Source organism: Cibotium barometz, chromosome 54 (genome assembly GCF_041138505.1).
Source record: "Cibotium barometz isolate CiBa-2024 chromosome 54, ASM4113850v1, whole genome shotgun sequence".
Classification (NCBI taxonomy): Eukaryota; Viridiplantae; Streptophyta; class Polypodiopsida; order Cyatheales; family Cibotiaceae; genus Cibotium; species Cibotium barometz.
The window spans coordinates 26,431,129-26,455,598 of NC_141099.1; the positions used below are offsets into that span (position 1 = coordinate 26,431,129).

General features: G+C 37.2%; 1 protein-coding gene across 1 annotated transcript; it reads left to right on the forward strand.

Moving 5' to 3' along the window:
• The first annotated feature begins 405 nt into the window (after nt 1-405).
• On the forward strand, nt 406-1,919 carry LOC147607993 (cytochrome P450 93A2-like). The gene is made up of 2 exons (XM_086790044.1): nt 406-957; nt 1,140-1,919. The coding sequence occupies exons 1-2, from the start codon at nt 442-444 to the stop codon at nt 1,773-1,775; spliced, it is 1,152 nt and encodes a 383-aa protein (XP_086646170.1). The 5' UTR covers nt 406-441; the 3' UTR covers nt 1,776-1,919.
• The last annotated feature ends 22,551 nt before the right edge of the window (nt 1,920-24,470 follow it).

Here is a 24,470-nt window from a genome sequence, read left to right on the forward strand (position 1 = left end):
TAAATCAACCTTTCGTTTTCTAGCTTCACAAGGGGCCACACACACAGCTTTCAACAAAGGCTCCATAGCTAAGCAGAGGAAGAAGCTAAAGTGGAGAGATCCTCAGAGGGAGAGACAGGAGAGAGAGAGAGAGAGAGAGAGAGAGAGAGAGAGAGAGTGAGTGAGAGAGACTATTAAAACTTTGCTGTTGGAGGTTTGTTGTTGGAGGTTTGACACAAATTCATTTTTTTAAGTAGAAAATGATATTTTTGATATACAAATGTACTAACATGGAGTTTTTCATCAATAAATTACATTTATGAGAAAAATTAATAAATAATAAATTTTGGGGTCCCCACAATTTTGGGATCTCATGGATGTAGTGGTTCCTGATGACAGCAGAGCAGCAGTTAGTTATGTTCCGACATCGGCTTCAGCCCGCAGAGCCCATACTGGAGGTTCATGCGCCAGCTCTGTGCCACAGACCTCTTTAGCAACAAGCGCGTGGAATCTTTCAGGCCCATCCGGGTAGAGGAGGTTCATGCCCTCTTGCGTTCTGTGCGTGCGGAAAGCGCCCAGGTGGTGCACATACGCCCAAAGCTGCTCGCTGCATCCAATAACATCATCTCCAAGATGGCGGTCGGGAAGCACGTATCCGAGCTAGCCCCTACCTCTCAGGCCGACCCTTCGCTTAACATCGTGGACCTTAGCAACGAGATCATGCACCTTCTTGGCGTGTTCAACCTGAGGGACTTCATCCCTATCTTGGGTTGTCTGGACCTTCAAGGCTATGAAAGGCGCATGAAGAGCGTGGGACAACGGATGAGCCGCGTCTTGCAAGAGGTGGTGGACCGTCGGCGCGACAGAAAAGCAAAGGAAGGGGAGGAGGAGGGCAGTACTGGCTCTCCTGAGGATTTGTTAGACGTGCTGCTGTCAGTCACGGATATCAATGATACTAATATCGAGGCGGTGCTAATGGTAAAGAAAGTATTTTTTAAATTTAGAGGATGTATGGGTTAGGCCTAGAATTGTTTCTTTTTTCCTTTCTAAATAATAGATGATCTATTAATTCCCCACATTTACTAATTGCTAAGGCTGTTAGAGTATCATGAAGATGCAAATGACACTCTCACTCTCTAAATGAATGCATTTTGATGCAGGATATGTTCACAGGAGGAATAGACACATCCTCGATCACTGTCGAGTGGGCACTTGCAAAGCTCCTTGCTAACCCGACCACCTTAAAGGCATTACAAGAGGAGCTTGATAGTGTAGTGGGAAAAACACGCCTTGTCCAAGAGACAGATATCCATAACCTACCTTACTTGAATGCAGTTGTCAAAGAGACTATGCGATTACATCCAGTTGTAACACTGCTACCACGTGAATCAAGTCAATCGTGTCAAATATATGAGTACATGATACCACCCAAGACCCATACATTCATAAACATATGGGCAATAGGAAGAAATGCTGATGTATGGGAGAACCCTGTACAATTTCAACCAAAGAGGTTTTTGGAAGGGAGTTGTAGTCAAGTGAAACCGAATGGCCATCACTTCCAATTATTGCCTTTTGGATCGGGTAGAAGAAAGTGTCCTGCATTGACACTAGGTTTGGTGAACATCCACATCATGTTGGCAAGCCTAGTACAAGGTTTTGATTGGGAACTTCCAGAGTCTCTCACACAAGTTGATATTTCTGAGACGTTTGGATTGACTGTCAAGATGGCCTCCCCATTAGCTACCATCCCTACACCCAGGTTGCTTGCACATGTCTATGAAGGGCTTCAATAACCAAGCTATGCAATTTCTCCTCCCAATAAAGATGATGTCCTACAAGAGCTCTAAAGTATCTCTAACCTCTAAACCAAATCATGTACTTCAGCTAGATCATTGTGTAAAGAAATTTTATCTTTTTAGAGATATATTTCTAGCCTATCATGGGAATGCCTTAGCATTAGTTACTCTTTGAATGAGAGTTTAAATACTTAAAAAACTAAAGGAGATGTATTCAATATTGTTAAATGAAAGGGGTAAGACTAAGTTACACTTCCCAATCAGCCTAGTTGTACAGAATCAAGCTCTAACAATTACCCATGGTCTTTATCCTAGATTTATCACTTTATACCTACTCCTTTCTATGTGTCTTGAATATAATATGATTATTTAAATAGTTAATCTAGTTATAGGTCTATTAGTTTTTTTTTCTTTTGGTTGTTGATGACACTCTTGCATGGTGGGTTCTCTTTTATTTTCTAAACACCTTTGCAAATAATAGAGACTCTATATTTTCTTTAGCCAAAATTTGGCTTATAGACTTGAAATCTATTATCCATTATGTGATGTGACCTTCCTCTCCTTTTCCCTTTTATTAGAGGAAGTAAGAATATTTATTTACCTTTTTCTTGTGTGCCAATAATTTACCATGTCCCATTAGTAAGGTATGTTATAAGATTTAAAGGACATTTGCATGCATTGTTTAAGAAAATTGTGTCATCCTTAAAAAGGAAACTTTTATGCCATATGAGGTTACCAAACTAGCGCTATTTAGAGATCAAGGCATATAAATACACCATGCATGGATGGAGAGTATGTAATAGACGACAAATACATGCAAAGCATTTGATTTTCTTCTAGCTACCTTCTATGTATTTATCATCTTCTTTTGGGGATGCAATGATTTTGCATTACATAAGGCAAAATGCAAGTAGCTTGCACAAAGTTAAGGCCCTTTTATTCCCGTAGAGGAGAAGTAGGGGAGTGGTCCCAAAAGTACACCTTTAAGTGGATCAACACTATTCAAGTGGGTAAACCTATTGGCCTACCCATTGGAGTAGATATATCCACAAAACAATGCTTTGGTTTTAGGAACTTGTTTATTTGAACTCCAAAATTCTTACAGTAGGTGGAGTCTCCGTTGCTTTCATCAACCCCTTAGCAAGAACCAATTGGTTAGAGTGGAAAAGCTAATTTGAAACTTCCTTTGTAGACCAAAGTAAAGAAGAAAGTACACTACATCTCATGGGACCATATGTCCTATTTCAGGGAGGTGGGGGGAGTAGATGTGCCCAACATTCATGTGAAAGACAAGAGTCATATTTGCAAACTAATCATTCACATTGAGGACAAGAAATTGTTGAGCTGCATAACTAAGTGCAAATGCAAAGGGATTGCCTGATAAATGGGAAGGCCTTTTCTATTCACCCGCCGATGTAGAATCAAGCAATCGATCCATGTAACTTATGGTAAGAAGGCCTTAAACATTGTAAACAGTTTGGTCAAAGATCTCTTATAGAAGATGGATCACTTGGTGGATTCATCTAATGGTAGTCCATAGCCTAAGCACATTAGAATACTACCACTATGTGACCTCTACAACTATAATGTATGTATATCATGTTATTCAACACTACACTCTCTCTTGATCTAGATACATATATCAACATGGTGTATAGATCTCAGGATACACACAAAGTGAAAAACAAAACACAAATTTTTTCTCAAATAAAGTGAAAAAAAACACAAAGGGTGGAGGTTTGTGCTTGGTGTGTGCTCAACACATGTGATGTGTCTGATCCTGGCAGTGGTCCTTCTAAACTTGCTGGTGCATTCGACATTGCTGTAACGGTAGTGGTCTTGGGTGCCCCTAATCCTAGCTTCTTCGTTTCTAGCGATGTAACTTCTCCTAGCACATAGCCTGGTTCTAGCATGTGCTCAATGATGTCTACACCGTTAGCTCAGATAGCTTGAGGATCCACGAGTTGGATCACTGCTCCTTTCTCTGCCAAAACACCCAGCGCTGCCCATGCTCCTCTAATATTATCACCCGTGGTGGCAGTTCTCGGGGCTGGAAGAGACACATAACGAAGGTCCGAAACCTGGTTGCGCAAAGAGACACTAGAGACCAAGGTGTTGATGATCCACAATCTAGAGTGCGCATCACCTTGTATGTGATTACCTGCATCAAGTCGTGGGATGCTTAGCAAGAGGGACATGCTCGATTGCTTTCGACGATGCCCCCATCACTGCTACTGAGGCTGGGTTGAGCGTTTTCTTTGAAGCATGAGAGAGTGCAAGTAGGGTTTGTGGCATTGGTGCGAGCAGAGGTAGTTGGCATGGCTGCAGGCAGTTGTGAACACAGACGTGCACAGCGACTGTGCATGCGAACGGCTGCAGTGGCATGAGCAGAAATGTGTGGGGCAGGGGGTAGGTTTAGGGTTTTGTTTTGTTATTGTTATTTATTTATTTGTTGGTTTAATTAACACTGAAGTATAAGAAGTTTGTAAAAGCCAAAGGGAAGGGGCGTGCATGCAGAGGGTCGCCACCAGTAAATGTTCTTAAATATATATATTAGTTTAATGAAGTATAAGACGTTTCTAAAAGCCAAAGGGAAAGGGAAGCACATGCAGAGGGACGCAAGTTGTTCTTTTGAAATAGGCTAGTGGGCTGACCTATACTTCGCACATATATGATTCTTAGCTTGATATAGTGGAATAAATGGAGAAGGTAGTGATGTATGGGGGTGTGAATGAAGGGTATAGTGGAGTTATGACTATTGGTAAAAGGTGCTTGAAACCTAATGGGTAGAATTTTGGTTGTGGAAATATTACTAAAAGGGGAGATGTATGGGGCTCATAATCATAAAGTGATAAGTGGGATGTGGGAATGGATAGTTAACCTAAATATTTAGGGCCATTGCACCTTTATGAGGTACTTCAACATGGTTGAGAAACTGAGGGATAGGTGTAGGGGGAGTACTCTTTTGATGGGACAAGAGAAGATGAAGTGGGAGGATCTCAGAGGGAGAATGGCCTTAAGGGATGGGTGGGAGATGGGAGATTGGGGCGGCTCAGATCTTAGGCATACTTATTTCAGTCTAGAATATTTTGGTCATCCTCCATATTAGATAGGGTCTTTTTCAGTCAATAGGCTATGTGGGTTCCTCACACTCTCAGAATGGCTGACATGGATTCCAGTACTGTTCTGTCTGACCATATGCCTCTCAAATGGGGATGGCAAATAATGGGTTGCAAAGAAGTTGAGTTAAACTAGTTTCCTACTAGGAAACTAAGGGTAAAGAATTTGTTGCTTAAGGATGAACTATTTATTAGACAAAATGAAGTGGCAATTGAGACTCAAGAGGAGAGAAACTATACAGGGCTCTTGGAGAATTTTTGCCAACGAAATGCAAGGTATATATCAGAGGGGTTGGGAAATTGAGAGCTAAGGAAAAAAGACACGAAAGAAAGAGATGGGAGTGATCTTCTAGAAACTCTGTAGGGGAAGTTAACTGCAGAGGTAACTACTTTGTATTTCAAGTGTCAAGTTGTTTTAAAAAGTGAAGACGAGAAATGTACCAAGAGAGAGGAAATTAGATACAAATGAAAAATCTTTAAGAACAAAAGGAAGCGTGATGGGTATCTTTTTAAGCTGATTGAGGGGAAGATGGGTAAGGAGGTTATGGGTAGAGTTCTGGATAAAAATGGCCAAGAGATAGAGGGGATTAGGTTAATAGCCAAAAATGGGTAGTGTTTGGGCTTTACTCTCAGTCTCAAAGAGGATTATTCAGCCATAAGATTTCACGTTGAGACCAAATTGCTAGAAAAAATTAGCAATAGATTGGATCCTGATAGGGCTAAGTAGTTGGAGATAGATATTGAGATAGATGAATGCTAGGATGCCCTTCTAAAGCTGGGAAGGGAGAAATCACCTTGGTGGGATGGATTGTCTGTAGAGCTCTTCATTTCCTTTTGGCCATCATTAAAGAAAAATTAATGTAAAATTTACAGAGAAGCATTCACATGACATGCAATTTGGATAAGGATCTGAAGGAAGGGTTCGTGATACTCATTCCTAAACAAGATTCTTGTGATAGATTCTCGGGGGGGTTCACCTCAAAAAAATTTAGTGTACCACGTGCGATCAAAAGGAGGGGTATTTTAATTCAAATTTTAGAAAATATTTAACAAGATTACAATAACAAGAGGGGTATTTTAATTCAACTTCAATAAAAAAATCCATTAGTTCATAAGTAAAGGGAGGCGGTTTTATTGCGGGAAATTTTTTAGCTAAGGGGTTTTTTAAATGCCCCTTGAACGCAAGTGATACACATTGCCCATTACAAAATTCTAGCCAAAATCATTGCCATCAGGATCATTCCTTCTCTACAAGAGGTCATCTCTAAGAAACAACATGGTTTTATCAAGGGAAGGTCTATATATGACAATATCTATGCTGCCATGTTGGAGAGAGATTTTGCATCCTTCTACAACTTAATCTAGAGAAGGCTTATGATAGGGTACACTGGTCATTTGGGGCTAGAGTAATGGAAAACTCGGTTTTGGATTCAGAATGGCCACTTGCATATACAGCCTTATTTTAAGAGGAAATTCCAAGTTGATGCTGAATGGGAGGGTGGTAGGGGGATTTGAAGTGAACAGGTCAATTAGACACGGTTGTCCCCTTTCTCCTCTATTATTTTCTATTGCTTCTCATCCCTTAATTGTGGCTTTATAACATGGCTTTGTTGAAGGGATCTGAAGCTGAATAATGGGGAACAAATGGTTATTCAATGCTTTGTAGATGATTCCTTACTCTTTTTGATGGGGCTGATAATGATAATGTCCGATTGGTTTTAAGCATCATTCATGAGTTTGTTGATGCTTCTGGATCCAAATGTAATATATAGAAATCTAAATTAATAAGCCTCTCTGAGAATAATGCTTTGTAGATGATTCCTTACTCTTTTTGATGGGGCTGATAATGATAATGTCCGATTGGTTTTAAGCATCATTCATGAGTTTGTTGATGCTTCTGGATCCAAATGTAATATATAGAAATCTAAATTATTAAGCCTCTCTGAGAATAATGATTTTGATCTAGAAAGATGGGGATGTGAGGTCATTAAGAAGGGACAAATTGTTAGATATCTAGGGGTCCCCTTTAGGGTTGAGGTGACCAATAAGCAATTAACTAATTTGGCATTGGACATATTATATTTGAAACTAAATAAATGGGTAGGCATCAAAGTCCCTTTCCATGATAGGGTGGTTATATGTACCGTAGTGCTAAATGCCTACATTATGTTTTGACCAGTGTTGGATTTTGGAAAAGGTCATTGGCACAGGATTGTAAGGCCTGTAAGACACTTTGCATGGAAAACTTTTGGCTCCAACTTGTGGCTTACCTACTAGGACAAACTTAGCCTGCCTAGATGTGAAGGAGGCATTGGTATTCTTCATCTTCCCTCTCACACAACTACCAGGTTTGCACTTCTTTTACCCAAGTGCCTTCAACAGAAGGAGATTTGGACACGAATACTAAGGGTGAAAGCCTGATAAGGTGGACTGAAAACCTATGGCTTGGATAATGGTTTACAACTGGTTGTTATGCAAAGTTAGAGAATTAAAACATGGTTGTTAAATCTTGTTTCACATTTATTATATTTAAAAGGCACTAGATAAATTGCTAAATACACCTTATGATGACATAAAATCCACTTATATTGGACGTTGTCTTCAAGTGTGGTAGCAACCAATGCAACTGGTAGAAAGTGTACCACACCTTATCATGCTCTCACCCCTAAAAGAGCTAGTGGATTGTTCAATTATCTATTTTGAAGGTAGTTGGCAAAGCCAAGGATGGAAGGATAAAATCTTCTTTGATGCTCCTCTTAAGATTACAGGGTCTACAATTTGTAGAATGCCTTGCACCAAATGGAAAGAGGTTTGTGATGCGTGTGGTAGTGCTTCAAGAAATTCCTTGTTATGTCTAGGGATCTGGTGGACTCATAAGTTTAATCCTCATTTAGCTCTTCAAGATCCTAGAATAGCCAAAATCTCGAACAATAAAGGATTGACAAGGTTTTTTGACTATTGGGATGGGGCTTCAGTTGGGTGGAAGGAGCCTAAGGAGTTGGAAGTGGAACTTGGCTGTCTTAGAGGGAAAAGAAACTTGTGAGACATGCATTGGACGAGGTACAGAAGGGATGGACCTCCATAGATGTGGATGAGTCTTTTTGGATGAAGGACTGGGTCTAGTTTAATGGATCTAAACTGCAGTGTGGATCAATTAAGGTTTCGTACAAAGCATTGAGAAAGAGTGAGGATAATGTTATTTATTGTAATAAAACTTGGAGAGTGAGCTGGAGTTCTAGTTGAAATGGAAGGCAATATGGGAGACTGGAATTCCTACAAAATCTCAGGTCTCTCTATGCTGAAGTTGAAGTCTAAACCAATCAAGTATGGACCAACGACTAAGATATGGTACATGAAGGTGAAGAAGATAAACTACACTTTTGTTGCCTTTATTTGAGAATCCACCAGACCTAGAGTAAAAATTTTGCCCAAGAAAGGGGATGTGTTGGGAAAACAAGCACCTAGAGGATGCACCACTAAAGCTATGGTTGAAGCTTGTATTCAGCTTGGATATCAGATCATATCTGGGAAGAAATGAAACGTACCCATATTCTGTTCTATGTTCTATGTTCTATGTTCTATGTTCTATCTGGGAAGAAATGAAACGTACCCATATTCTGTTCTATGTTCTAACACAAAATTTCTCAAATCTTACAGAAAAAATCACTCATACTTCAGAAAATGAAGAGATTTTCAATAAACCATATTCATTTACAAATCTAAAGTAACAATAATATTCGTTAATACAAAAATCTCAAAGCCAGAGAGAGAATCACCAACAAAAGATCTAGCCAATAAGGTCTTTCTCTGATGCCTATCCACCCAATCACCACTCTGGACGTCGCGGCTATCCCGGGTATGCCTCTAGTAAATCTCGTCCACTCTGGGTTCTACCAAATGGCTCCCAGAGGGCATAAATCATAATCTTTGTTTGGCGTTCCCTGTCTAAGGATGGCGGACCCGAATCTCAAAATCTCTCTCTATCCTGCATAGAAAATCCTCAACGCTGTAGAAGAATCCCAAAAAAAGCCCATGAGAATTAGTAGCTTATCATGTACGAAATCGTCAAAGATAGAAAATCTCTTCTAAAAACATGCATTCTAACCAAATTAGAGAAAAGAGAGGAGCTTAGGGCTTCTTGAATGGTGGTAAATAAGAGCTTGGAACTTTCACGGCGATGATGGTAGATTCAAGGTCCCCTATGCTGGAGAGCATACTACTACACATAGGCATGGCAGAGTCCAGGCTCACATGCACCCCCTCCTCGACATAAATGGTCCCATCACGTGTATTTGCTTATAGTTCTTTAGCTTTAAAATTGAATTGTAGAGAAAACTCAAGATTGGTGAATCAATCGACTCATGGTATTCCAAATCATATCATGAATTTTAGGCATCTACTATATGTAGCGATATTATTTATGATACAAAGGTTACAAGGTAACATAGACAAGCATTTTTTTTAATGACTTCTCAAATTTGTAGTCAAAGGTTGCAACATATGTGTTTTTCAGGTCCTTAGCCATAAACCTATGTTCTATCTATATCGCCTCATCCTAGGTATATTTTTTCTTTAATTCTATGATTTATAAGATTTTTTTTTAATTTTTTGAGATTTTATTGGCTACTATAGATCTACTATTTGGAGTTAGATTTTACAGATTTATTGGTGATAAAAATAAAAATAATTCTCATAAAAAATGTAAAAATATTTCAAAGTTAAGAAAAATAGCCCCCTAAAAGTTGATGTTTTACATCAAAGTTGATGCAAAACATCAAATTTTCCACATAACTAGATATTTTGCATCAAGTTTCAGATGCTCTGACAAAGCAAGTTGGAGGATCGGAGGTCGATTTTCACAAACGACCTATTCCATAAGTTTTGAGTACCAACATGACTATGTTTCGATGCGAGATGCAGACGTCGCAAAGCGATTTGCTGCATGCTCAGACGACCTATTCCATAAATTTTGAGTATCAACATGACTATGTTTCGATGCGATGTGCAAACATCACAAAGTGATTTGCCGATGCATTAAATCGCTTTGTGATGTCTACATATCGCATCGAAACATAGTCATGTTGGTACTCAAAATGTTTAGAATAGGTTGTTTGAGTGTGCCTACATAAACAGAATCGCTAAAACAAGCCGTTTGTGAAAATCGAACTCTGATCCTCTAACTTTCTTCTTCGGAGCATTTGAAACTTGATGCAAAACATCAAGTTTTTGGTAGAGTTGATGTTTTGCATAAACTTTGATGCAAAACATCGAGTTGTGTGGAAAAGTTGATGTTTTGCATAACGTTGCTACAAAACATCAAGTATTGTAAAAAAAATTGATCTTTTGCATAGAAAGTTGATGTTTTGAATATAAAGTTAATGTTTAACATCAACTTGATGCAGAATATCAATTTTTCATAAAAGTTGATGTTTTTTATCAAGTTGATGAAAAACATCAACACTTAGCTGCAAAGTTTTTACTCAGCATTAAGTTGGCCGCAAATGTTGTAGCTAAAACATCCTTACTATGCGTAGTAACTAGTAACTAGTAGGATTTGAACCTAAGTCCTTGCCTAATATTTTACAAAAAAGTATTTTGCAAAGTATAAACTTTTGTTTCTTAAAATGAGCTTTTTCATGCTTTCTAAACTCATTTAATAACTAAAATTACCATTTAACCCTTTTTTGTCACGTTAAGGATACATCTTAAAAAATGAGTGTGTAATTATTTTTCAAAATTAGACAACTTTTAAACAGCTTATTCATGATAGTTTAAAATTTATATGTACGTAATGAACTCTTTTTTAAAAGTATATATTATCAATTAAGAAATTGTGGTACTCAAGAGCTTCAAAATGGATTTTATTACTACTCTCATCAAGAGCCAAAATACGGTTTTATAATTAAGATAATAGCTGTATCAAGATAATGCTTTTGTAATATAATCATATAAATAGTTTTTTATAGTTACACTCTGTAGCACATTCTCAATCATGCTAACATGGCAGATGACCCAAGGAGTCTAAGCTTCAAGTATACACATAGAAGGAAAAAAATGTATTTGTGGATAGTGAAGAAGAGGATGCCTCATCCAACTTCTCAGGGAAAGGCACATCAACTAGTGATGCCTTAGCAATGATTATGAAGAACCATAACTATGCCATAAGCTATATGTTTAGAAAATAGCTCCTTTTTATAGTTGTATCATTTTTTTAATGGATTGAAGATGGAAATAATAAACATTATCTCTAGTTTGGCATGTTTTTTGAACTCTTATTGTTAGATTTTCAATTATAATCTCAAAAAGTGAGCAAAACTGTCTTTTTTTTATGTTAATTTTTGTAAGAAACGTGTAAAGTGTCTAAAATATTATCGTTTTTTGGTAGTGTTGGGTAGACCACTTTTTAAAAAGAGGTTTTAAAAAATGAACTTCTTTTATGGAATCTTTGAAAGATACCAAATGTTTCTCGTTTTCAGGAAATATTACCTATTTTGTCCCCAATAGTGTTAGAGGCTGAATACAAAGCCTTAACCACCTTAGCCTATGAAGCTATATGGCTGAAAAGATGTTTACACAAACTTGGCCTTTATGCAGTCGATGGTCCTACTCCTACTCTTTGTGATAACATATCAGCTTGAAGCCTTAGCCGAGAATCCAGTTATGCATCAAAGGACCAAGCATATTGAAGTCAGAGAACATTTTATCAAGGAGAAGATGCACTCAGATTACATAGCAGTACAACATTGCAACATCAAAGAGAATGTTGCAGTTATCTTCACTAAGCCCTAAGTAAAGAGCTCTTCTTTAGTAGGCCTTGGCATGATGGAGTTGCCCTTAAGGGAAGATGTTTGAAGAGTGAAAAGTACTCCTACAGTAAAGGAGAAATTGCAGGTCAGAGTCTTCTCAGGAGGCGGTTCTGTAGAGCTTATCTAGCTACTCAGATTTTGTTAACACAAAGCTAAAAAATTCAAGTTGCACCTACTTTATTACATCTCTACTGATTACATCGCAGAGATGAAGCCTCGATCAATGACTCATCTACAATCGGTCAACGAGCTGTTCATTTACCTGGATCTCATCTACCATCGACATCTACCTGGATAATTATAAAAGCCTATCTTGTATGTAGCTAGTACTGAGAGTGAACAAGATAGTGAATAGAAGTCACCTATGCTGAGTGTGGGACCTAAGCTCAACACTCATTGCACTGTATGAATTGTTAGATCTAAGCTGATTGAGCTCCTTAGTACTAGGATAGGGTTTTGGGGATGAGCCCATCCACAATAGAATCAAAATGTTGGTCAATTGTACAGGACATAGAGGAGAGGTACACAAGGGTGACCTAGTGATGTCACCCAGGACTCTAAATAAAGTCATCCGTCTCAACATTGGTATGAAGTATATTTTGTACATTATACTAGTTATTTCAACATCTAATAACTATTTATTTTAATTTACTTATAGGAGCGATGAGAAGAGTATCACAGATCCACCTGAGAAGCAAGTCCCACCACCATTGGTGTCACAATCTTGTATAAGGAGCGTAGGCATAGAACACCATATTAGATAATTTGGGAAAAATCCCATTCCCATTTGAAAAATGGGAGCATGGTGAACTTGTCCAAAAGTTTGTCAAAACCCCCTCATGTGACATATCATCGGAAAGATCTTGAAGAGTAGAATCTAAATCTATGATCTCCGACAAATTTGGAGTTAGTATGTTTAAGATATGTCCAAAACTATATGGAGTTATTGATTCCCAAAATGTGAGATTTTTCCCAAATTACCTAATATTGACTTATAGCGACTATAGCTATGCGTAGCTATGAACACTACTATATGTATGGTTATATATGAAGCTATAGCTTCACTTCCCTAGCCAAGTGTATATTGCGTATATATCCATGTTAAGGTTTTTTCCATAAATTGATTCTTTTAAATTTATGTGGCTCTGAGCGCAACTATTCTCTCCATATCTTGTAGTGAAATTCACTCGTTGATATTTTTAAATTCCCAAATAAATAGGAGCATACCTCTCCTTGAACCTCCAAATTACCTCTCGAACCTCCAAATTCTTGCCACATGGCTGCTTTCTGAAACTCAAGATTCCTTTATACAATATGTATATAGAGATATAGAGATGTCTTTTATCTTTTCTTTAAAATGAGGGAGATAAAAAGAGAGATACCTACATGTTGATTCTATAGAGATATAAAATGAGGGAGATAAAAAGGGAGATACCTACATGTTGATTCTATAGAGATATAGAGATATCTTTTGTCTTTTGTCTTACAAATGAGAGAGATACCTACACGTTGAAGTTATAGTAGAGATATAGAGATGTCTTTTGTATTTTCTTTACAATGAGAGAGAGAAAGAGAGAGATACGTACACTTTGAATTTTTCTCATGAAGCTCACCTTATATATATATGTATATATATATATATATATATATATATATATAGAGAGAGAGAGAGAGAGAGAGAGAGAGAGAGAGATGTGTTTTGCCTTTTGTTTACAACGAGAGAGATGACTACACCTTGAAGTTTTCATCATGAAGCTCACCTTTTAAGATGGAGACCCCTATGTTCTCCCTCAAGAAAATCATTACATAAGAAGGTATAGCTCTCCTTTCAAAATATGATATGATTTGAGATGAGAAAATTTAAATTTAAGAAAGGGGTAGAGTGAATATGTCCCCTTTCTCCTTTGGCTCACTCCCTCCTCTCCTTTGGCCATGTGAAAGGGTAGATGGCTAGAGAGAGTGACACATGGCAAAGGGAAAAAAAGCTATGCTTAATATAATAGATAGATATATATTAAAAAATTAAATTAAAAACTAACTAAATAAATAAAAGTAAAAAACTTGAACAAGAAGAACGAAGGAAAATATATATTTTTGGAAATAACTATTAAAAAAGAAATGAAGAAAATGGAACAAGAAGCCACCATTATTTGTATTGAAAGGGGAAAGAATAATAATACTAATAAATAGTGGAGAAAATGAACTAAATAGGGTGATCTTTTTAATTATTTAAAGAATGATAAAGAAGGAAAAAAAGTATAATAAATTTAAAAAAAACAATGAATAGAAAAGGAAAGCAATAAAATAAAAAGAATGGAGAAAAAAATAAAAGCAACAGCGAAAACAACCTCCATGGAATTTTTAAAGGAGGATAGAAGAAAATTAAAAAAGAAAGGGGGGGAGAGGGAGGCATGAAAGTAAGGGAAAAAGATGAATATTAACCATCATTGGGAGTTAAATTAACATGAATATTAACCATCACTGGAAGTGAATTTTTAATTTTGAAAAGGGGAAAGTAGGGAGGATGATGAAAGTAAGAGGGGAAAATGACTATTAAGCAACAAGGGGAATTTTTAAAGGGGTTTTTTAACTTATTTAAGGGAGGGTGGAATTTGTTCCTATGTGGAGATGTGTGTATGCATGGCATGTGCATCTATCTACATGCACAACTTAGATGGATGAGTTAGAGCACAAGATATTAAGTGCAATTCTGCATGGGGAGGGGTAAAGATGCACAACTTAGATGTGCATCTATCTACATGCACAACTTAGATGGATGAGTTAGAGCACAAGATATTAAGTGCAATTCTGCACGGGGAGGGGTAAAGATGCACATGTGTGAAATTGTGATGTGTGGGCACATAAGTGAATGTGTGCATATGAGGGTGTGTGCTTGTGTGCAGGTATGTTTGGGCAACGTTGCACACGCACCTACGTGAATGCATGTGTATGAGAGCTGAGGTATGAATTTGAATGTAAATGTGCATGCGTGCGTGCAAGGTGAGTGTGTACACATACCAATGTGTATGGAAGTAAATGGGCAATTGTGTTAGGGTGCATGCACATGAAACTAGGACAATGGGGTGAATTTGTGTGTGTGAACTTGTCGGCGAAGGCGTGGGTGTGGTGTATGTGCACGCATGAGTGAATGGGGTGTGAAGTGTTTGTGAATGCATGTGTGTGTGTGTATGTGCACAAGTGAATGCATGTACACACGAGGGAGAGAGTGTGTGCACAAGCACATGCAAGTGTGCGTGTATACAATGTGGCATGCATGTGTGCATGAAGTGAGAAGGTGTGTGCAGATGCACAAATGGAAAGGTGTAAATGTGCAAGTGAATGTGCACGTGCAAGCAAATGTGTGAAGGTACATGTGAACACACATGTGTGCAAGAGTGTGTTATGCATGCACGAGATAATGCATATACACACGAGGGGAAAAGTGCATGCACAACTGAATGGGATGTAAAGTGTATGTGAATGTGCATGCATGTGCAAGTGTGTGTATGCATGCACAAGTGAATGCATGTACACGCAAGGGGGAGAGTGTATGTGCACACAGATGCAAGTGTGCATGTATGCAATGTGGTGTGCATGTGTGTGCATGAAGTGAAAAGGTGTGTGCACACGTGTGTGCATGTGAGCATCAAAATGGAAAGGTGTAAACTGGCAAGTGAATGTGCATATGTGGCACAAGCAAATGTGTGTAGGTTCATGCTTTTAGTTGTTTTTTACTTTTCTTGTTATATTTTGTTGTGTTTTTGTGTTTTTTAGTATTCCTAGTGAAGCTTATAAACTGCACACTTGAAACTTGAGCGAGCAAGCAAGGGTGGATAATTATTTGCCCATCCACTACGAAAGCTTGAATGCCACACGTGTAATTGACTTGGCTACTGTGCCTGTTTTTTAGCTTTAGCCTTCTAGCTGGCGGCGGGTTGATGTTGTGAGACAAGTGCATCGTACAACCATGGAAATCCCTATGGCACTAGGCCAGCGTAGCTATGGGTTTTAGTGGATTATATGGCACCCAAAGTTGCCCATCACAATTTGAAATTATTTTGGATGTAACTACTTGTGGGGCATGACCAAGGGTTCTTCCACCAACTTCATAATATGAAAGGAATTTTATTTACAGTGACGAGTGAAAAACCAAACCTTGCATAATATGAAAGTCACTTAAAACAATAGCAAACCTTTGTACATTTTTACTTAAATGCATAATATTTTGTGTGGCTAATTTAATACATAATATTTTGTGTGGCTAATTTAATACATAATATTTTGTGTGGTTAATTTTAATTAATGATTTAAGTGATAAAGTGTTTTACAAAATGTGATTAATTAGTGTTTAAAATGTGATTTAAAAAGAAAAAGGAGGAAAGAGACGTGTGGACACATCTCTCCCCCATTCTGTCTTTGTTTTATTTTTACAAACAGTCCACTGCTATATCTGCACATGGCTATACACACTGCTATATGTGTGGTTATAGCCGCACACCCCTAACCGAGTGTGTAATCGCATGATTTTTTTTCCCATAAATAGATTCCTTTAAATTTGCACAGGTATGAACACGACAATGCTCTCCATGTATTGTAGTGAAATTCCCTCCTTGATATTTTTCAAATTCCCAAATTAATAGGAGCACACCTTTCCTCAAACCTCCAAATTGTCTTCCAAACTTCCAAATTCTTGCCTCGTGGCAACTTCATGAAACTCTTTCTTTATATATAATATATATATAGAGATATATATAGATATAGAGATGTCTTTTATCTTTTCTTTACAATGAGAGAGAGAAAGAGAGTGATACCTACATGTTGAAGTTATAGAGATATAGAGATGTCTTTTGTATTCACAATGAGAGAGAGAAAGAAAGAGATACCTACACATTGAAGTTATAGAGATATAGAGATGTCTTTTGTCTTTTCTTTACAATGAGAGAGAGAGAGAGAGAGAAAGAGAGAAATAGTACCTAGACATTGAAGTTTTCATCATGAAGCTCACCTTTTATATATATATCTCTATTTATAGAGATATAAAAGACATGTTTTGTCTTTTCTTTACAATGAGAGAGATAACTACATGTTGAAGTTTTCATCATGAAGCTCACCTTTTAAGATGGAGGCCACAAGAAAATCATTAGGTAAGAAGGGATAGCTCTCCTCTCTGAAATTGATATGATTTGAGATGAGAAAACTTAAATTTAAGAAAGTGGCAGAGTGAATATCTCCCCTTTCACCTTTGGCTCACTCCCTCCTCTCCTTTGGCCACGTGGAAGGGGAGATGTCTAGAGAGAGTGACACATTGCAAGGGAAAAAGTCTATGCCTAATATAATAGATATATATATTAAATTAAAAACTAAATAAATAAATCAAAGTAAAAAACTTAAAGAAGCAGTCACAAGCGAATCGCTTTTTGTGGCGTCTGCACATCGCATCGAAACATAGTTATGTTGGTACTCAAAATGTTTGGAATAGGTCATCTGAGTATCCGCACATGAATGGAATCGCTAAAATAGGCCGTTTGTGAGAATTGACCTCCGATCCTCTAACTTTCTTCTTTGGAGCATCTGAAACTTGATGCAAAACATCAAGTTTTGTGGTAGAGTTGATGTTTTGCATAAGTTTTGAGGCAAAACATCGAGTTGTGTGGAAATGTTGATGTTTTGTATAACGTTAATACAAAACATCAAGTATTGTAAAAAGTTGATCTTTTGCATAGAAAGTTGATGTTTTGAATATAAAGTTATTCTTTCACATCAACTTAATGCAAAATATCAAATTTTCATAAAAGTTGATGTTTTTTTATCAAGTTGATGAAAAATATCTCTTAGAAGTTCTTACTCAGCATTAAGTTGGCCGCAAATGTTGTAGCTAAACCATCCTTACTATGTGTAGTAACCAATAGGATTTGAACCTAAGTCCCTGCCATATATTTTATAAAAAAGTATTTTGTATTATCTTTTGTTTCTTAAAGTGAGCTTTTTCATGCTTTTTAAATTCATTTAATACCTAAAATTACTATTTAACCCTCTTTTGTCACATTACGACACATCCTTTTTAAAAATGAGTGTGTAATTATTTTTCAAAATTAAACAATTTTTAAACAGCTTATTCATGATATTTTAAAATTTATATATATGTAATGAACTCTTTTTAAAAAAGTATTTATTATCGATTAAGAAATTATGATACTCAAGAGCTTCAAAATGGATTTTAATACTACTCTCATCAAGAGCCAAAATACGGTTTTATAATTAAGATAATAACTGTATCAAGATAATGCTTTTGTAATATAATCATATAAATAGTTTTTTATAGCTGCATTCTATAGCACATCCTCAATCATGCTAACATGGCAAATGACCCAAGGAGTCTAAGCTTCAAGTACACACATTGAAGGAAAAAAGTATATTTGTGGATAGTGAAGAAGAGGATGCCTCCACTACCTTCTCAGGGAAAGGCATATCAACTAGTGATGATGTAGCAATGATTATGAAGAACCATAACTATGCCATAAGCTATATGTTTAGAAAAAAAACTCTTTTTACAATTGTATCATTTTTTTAATGGATTGAAGATGGAAATAATAAACATTATCTCTAGTTTGGCATCTCAATTATAATCTCAAAAAGGAAGCAAAACGAAGTCTTTTTTTTCATGTTAATTTTCGTAATAAACGTATAAAGTGTCTAAAATATTATCATTTTTTGGGAGTGTTGCATAGACCACTTTTTCAAAAGAGGTAAAAAACTAAACTTTTTTTATGAAATCTTTGAAAGATATCAAATGTTTCTCGTTTTCAAGAAATATTACCTATTTTGTCTGCAGCAACAGTGTTAGAGGCTGAATACAAAGGCTGAATACAAAGCCTTAACCACCTTCGCCTGTGAAGCTATATGGCTGAAAACATGTTTACACAAACTTGGCCTTTATGCAGTCGATGGTCCTACTCCTTCTCTTTGTGATACCATATCAGCTTGAAGCCTTAGCCAAGAATCTAGTTATGCATCAAAGGACCAAGCATATTGAAGTCAGAGTATATTTCATCAGGGAGAAGATACACTCATAGATTACATAGCATTACAACATTGCAACACCAAAGAGAATGTTGCAGACATCTTCACTAAAGACCTAAGCAAAGAGCTCTTCTTCAAATTTAGAGTAGGCCTTGGCATGATGGAGTTTCCCTTAAGGGAAGGTGTTTGAAGAGTAAGAGAAGGCCCCATAGTTGCTCCATGCTTGGAGCTAGGAAAGGCTCAATAGTCTTTCACAGAATAACATGTTTTAGATTTTTTATTTTGCAGGTTTGATTGAGCTTCTGTCGAAATTCACTATCAGAGTCAGCTGACTAAATGAGCTCCTGTTGGAGTTATCTTCAGACATGTAAAGTCTATCAGAGTCAGCTGACAAAATCAGTTTGTCTAAGTCAACTTCCAACGTATGGAGTCAGTTGTCTAACAAAAGGTTCAGAGATGTTACTGATCTTGAGAGAAGATGTTAAAAGATTTAAGTTCAACACCATCTCTAAGGTTTGTAAAGCCTTGAAAATAGACCGCTTATTTGGTGAAAAGTACCCTTACAGTAAAGGAGAAATTGCAGGTCAAAGTCTTCTCACGAGGTGGTTCTCTAGAGTTTATCTAGCTATTGAGATTTTGTTAGCACAAAGCTACAAAATTCAAGTTGCACCTACTTGATTACATCATCAGAGATGAAGCCTCGATCACGAGCCAGTCACAACGAGCTATTTATTTACATGGATCTCATCTACCATAGACATTTGCCTAGATCATTATAAAAGCTTGTCTTGTATGTAGCTACTACTGAGAGTGAACAAAATAGTGAATAGAAGTCACCTATGCTGAGTGTGGAACCTAAGCTTAACACTCACTGCACCGTATGAATTGTTATATCTAAGCTGATTGAGCTCCTTAGTACTAGGATAGGGTTTTAGGGATTAGCCCATCCACAATAGAATCCAAATGTTGGTCAATTGTACAAGACATAGAGGAGAGGTACAGAGGGGTGTCGTAGTGATGTCACCCAGGACTCTTAACAAAGTCATCGCTCGTCAGCATTGGTATGAAGTATGTTTTGTACATTATACTAGTTATTTCAACATCTAATAACTATTTATTTTAATTTACTTATAGGAGTGATGAGAAGAGTATCACAGATCCACCCGAGAAGTAAGTCCCACGACCGTTGGTGTCACAATCTTGTATAGGGAGCATAGGCATAGCGGCTATAGCTATGCGTGGCTACAGATGCTACTATATATATGGTTATATATGAGGCTTTAGCTACACTTCCCTAGCCGAGTGTATATTGCAGATATAGCCATGTTAAGGTTTTTTCCATAAATCGATTCTTTTAAATTTATGCGGCTCTGAACACGACTATTCTCTCCATGTCTAGTCATGAAATTCCCTCGATATTTTTAAATTCCCAAAGAAATAGGAGCATACCTCTCTTTGAACCTCCGAATTGCCTCCCAAACTGCCGAATTCTGGCTACATGGCCACTTTGTGAAAGTCAAGATTCCATTATACAATATGTAAATCATGAGAGATATAGAGATGTCTTTTGTCTTTTCGTTACAATGAGAGAGATAAAAAGAGAGATACCTACATGTTGATGTTATAGAGATATAGAGATATCTTTTGTCTTTTGTCTTTATAAGATACCTACACGTTGAAGTTATAGAGATATAGAGATGTCTTTTGCATTTTCTTTACAATGAGAGAGAGAAAGAGAGAGATATGTACACGTTAAAGTTTTCATCATGAAGCTCACCTTTTATATATATATGTGTGTGTATATATATATATATATATATAGAGAGAGAGAGAGAGAGAGAGAGAGAGAGAGAGAGAAAAAGAGATATAGATATATAGATGTGTTTTGCCTTTTCTTTACAATGAGAGAGATAACTACACCTTGACGATTTCATCATGAAGCTCACCTTTTTAAGATAGAGACCCCTATGTTTTCCCTCAAAAAAATCATTACATAAGAAGGTATAGCTCTTCTTTCAAAAATTGATATGATTTGAGATGAGAAAATTTAAATTTATGAGGGAGAGAGTGTGTGCACAAGCAAATGCAAGTGTGCATGTATACAATGTGTCCATGAAGTGAGAAGGTGTGTGCACACACGTGTGGGTGTGCGCATGCACAAATGGAAAGGTGTAAATGTGCAAGTGAATGTGCACGTGCAAGAAAATGTGTGTAGGTACATGTGAACACACATGTGTGTGCAAGAGCGTGTTATGCATGCACGAGATAATGCCTGTACACACGAGGGGAAAAGTTAATGCACGACTAAATGGGATGTAAAGTGCATGTGAACGTGCGTGTGTATGCAAGTGTGTGTATGCATGCACAAGTGAATGCGTGTACATGCAAGGGGGAGAGTGTATGCACACGCGGATGCAAGTGTGCATGTATGCAATGTGGTGTACATCTGTGTGCATGAAGTGAAAAGGTGCATTAGGGAAAAAGGGAGCTCATTTTGGGGCATTTTACGGTTTGGAAAAATAAGCTCTCAACCAATGAATAGAGGGCCAACGTAACGTTGGAAATTCATAAAAATAAGAGAAAATAGATAAAAGAAACAATATTTTATGTAGGTACAAGCGTGCTACATTAATGTGGAGATTGGTTTTTTATTCTCACAAGATCTTTGGACATGAAGATAGAATCTAGTCTGACATTTTCTCTGACAAGGGCCTTCCCGCTTCCACCTTCCTTTGAACTTTGAAATGTTGTGCTACCTTTCCTTCGAAAGGTCTACCATTCTACACGACTGCCTCATTGTGCAACAGCCTCTTCTTTTCCAAAACTGCTCCCATGATCCTGTTTGGCTTAGAGTAAGATGTTTCTTGTCAATTATCTGTCTGCCCACTTTCTCTTTCTTGAAACTTCACTTTGTTATCTTGTTTACATTACTTTGTTGTGGTTACAGATTCACAAGGTCTCCATGGTGAATAAAAACTATGGCCGTTCTTGTGGAAGACGCTCTGTGGATGATAATGCTAAGAAGGCAGAATTATACCACACATCCTTACCCCGTCGACCTGCTTCTTCTATTTCTTTGGTAGAGAATTCAAGTACAGTCAAAACGGAAGGAACTTGGGAAAGGTTTACTGTTTCGAAAGGAGCATGGGTGCTCATGCAACCTAGCAAAAGAAAGAGACCCTAGACAAAAAACATTTTCTTGGCATCATGGAAGGGAAGAGTACGAGATTTTAAAATCACCAGAGGGAAGATATCGGTGAAAGAAGTTTTGATTCAGCATGTGTACATGCATAAAGAACTTGTCTTGCGAGACTATCCAAATGATCTTCCGCAACACAGGCCTAATTGTATATTTTTCTATTGTGGTTTTGTTCTTTATGAGGTGTATGGATTTTTAAGACAAAGCTTTCTTTCTTTGCTTATTGACATTCTTGTGTTATTTTATTTCAGATTTATACCCTTCATCGTATGAGACATGGCAAAACATCGATTGTATTCTGGGATTTATAGATGTTTTGCATGGATCGGTAGGAGAACAACAATACCAAGGTCGTCGATGTGCAACAGAGCTAGCTCAATCCGGTATATTTTTTACTGATCATTTTTATCAGTTGCTGGACAATGCAAACATACATGGTGTGTTAAGAAAACAAGACCTTCCGACATGGAATTCAGTGGATTGGCCTCTCCCACATTTTAGTGTTACAGAGGCATATAGGGCCAAGCTTTTCAAAGAAGTACAGAAAGCTCTGAGGCCCAATATTGCCACAAGGATAATAAAAATTTCTTTATGCATGCCTCTCACAGTTTTTGTAGACTTGTTTAATACCTTTCCAGTGAAGGTTTCAAAAATAATGTTCACAGTTAAAGCAACAAGTCTGGCATGCATGCCACAATTTTTGGATAAAGGTTAGGATAAGAAGACATGTAGTTCAGTGTTTTGTGAGGTTGTCCAACCTTCTATGCAACTGAAGTACATGGTTGCATCACAAAGTTTCATTTTTTCTTTTTATTATAAGCGCAGTCAAATGCTAGGTACAAAACTAGTCCCAATGGATCAAGATGAAGATTCTTTTGGTGCAGAAAATAAACTTCTTGATATTGATGTTGTTGAGAATGGTGATGTGCTAGTCAATATCTCATTAAGACAATGTTGCTCCCTAGCTCAATTGCGCAATGACATTCTATTTGAGACAGAAGGTTCTATTTCAAAGGACTTTTTTTTATCTACAACAATAAGAAGGTATACCATGTGACTTATCCTAGTCTCATTAAGCACTCCTATTAGTTTACTTTACCCTATTGTTTGCTACTGCTCCATCATCTCCTCAATAACATCAACAGCAGCAGCAGGTCCTTGTTCTTATGGCTTCTCCTCATCAGCACTAGGTCCTTGTTCCTGTGGCACCACATCTGCATCATCTGTGTCATCAAGGTGTATGACACCTTCTTGGACTTTAGAGCTCTCACCCAACTCGACAGTAGCTGGTACAATAGGTTTGAGGGAGGCATACTTCAAAAACTTCCAAATTATATCAGCTCTGAAACTATACACATAGTTCGAGCTGAAGCTATCTTCTCTCATCTGCAATGAGATATGATGATTTAGAACACTTTGTACCAATATCAAATTTTTTGAAGCTAAATGAAAATTATTTTTTCTTACAAGCTCTGGCTGTCCTATCTCAAAATAGCTTGAAAGTATATATTTGGCACTAATCAGCACTCTCCAGCCACAACCACTTGAATCATCTTGTTGTGGTGTCTGGATAGTTGGAAAGATATGTTAGAAACTGTTAATATCTGAACAAATTAAAATTATTCAATAAGTTCAAAGGCATAGCATGAAATAGACATCAGTAGAGGGAACAACTTTCTACCTCTAAATCTATTGGCTCTATTGAATCCAAAAGATTGACATTAGGAGGACAGTGATCCAATGCATCTAGAAGTCTTCTAATACAACTGCAATACATATAATTCAGTTAGTGTGCATTAAATCCAAATAATGAAGTTTAAAGTTAAAAATAGCACACAAACCACTTACAATTTCACCTCTCTGTGTGTGTTTCTAAGAGAGTTGAATAAAAAGCATTGCTTCTGCTGGATGTCAATAGAAGCAAAGCTCTAGTGGTCACTGCATAAGGAAAAAAGCATTAAGAAATCAAAGGCTACAAGAGTACTCAATCTTGAAGAAAAATCCCAAAAGAAGCAGCCACCCACATACTTGTTATGGTATGGAAGTAGCAAAATATTAACATGATCAAAATCACAGTGTCTGAACCAATTGGAAATATCCATGGGAGTTTCCTTTGGATCTCTTAACTTGAAGGAAATTGCAGGATCAATAATATGAACTGTATGCTGTACAGCATGGTTCAACCAGCTTCTCATCATGCTACATTGGACAAAACAATAATTAGGGTAAGGTGTAAGGGAGGAGGTACAATAAGGATTGTTTTGCAAACAAATGTAAAATAAAAGACACTTACTAGAGCATTGCAAGAATGATAGTATCTGAGCAATACTCATTCTTATGAGCCAATGCTGCCAAGCATGCTTTTGTCAAGTCAAAACTATTCTCTGAAAAATCATCTTCAATATGGACAACTATGTTAGAGCCCAGCTCCTGCAACCTTCTCTGTATCTGCAGCTCCATCTGTACAGTCTCCACATCTATAGCAGATTTGGATTCTTCTATTCGCTGCTTCAGTGACTCCTCATAAGCAGCTTTCCCTCTGCTGGTG

Bases quoted from the DNA above. Each gene is read 5' to 3' on its own strand.
- LOC147607993 (XM_086790044.1), top strand. From the start codon at position 442: ATGCGCCAGCTCTGTGCCACAGACCTCTTTAGCAACAAGCGCGTGGAA. The intron at 958-1,139 runs GTAAAGAAAGTA...ATTTTGATGCAG, and splicing joins ATATCGAGGCGGTGCTAATG to GATATGTTCACAGGAGGAAT.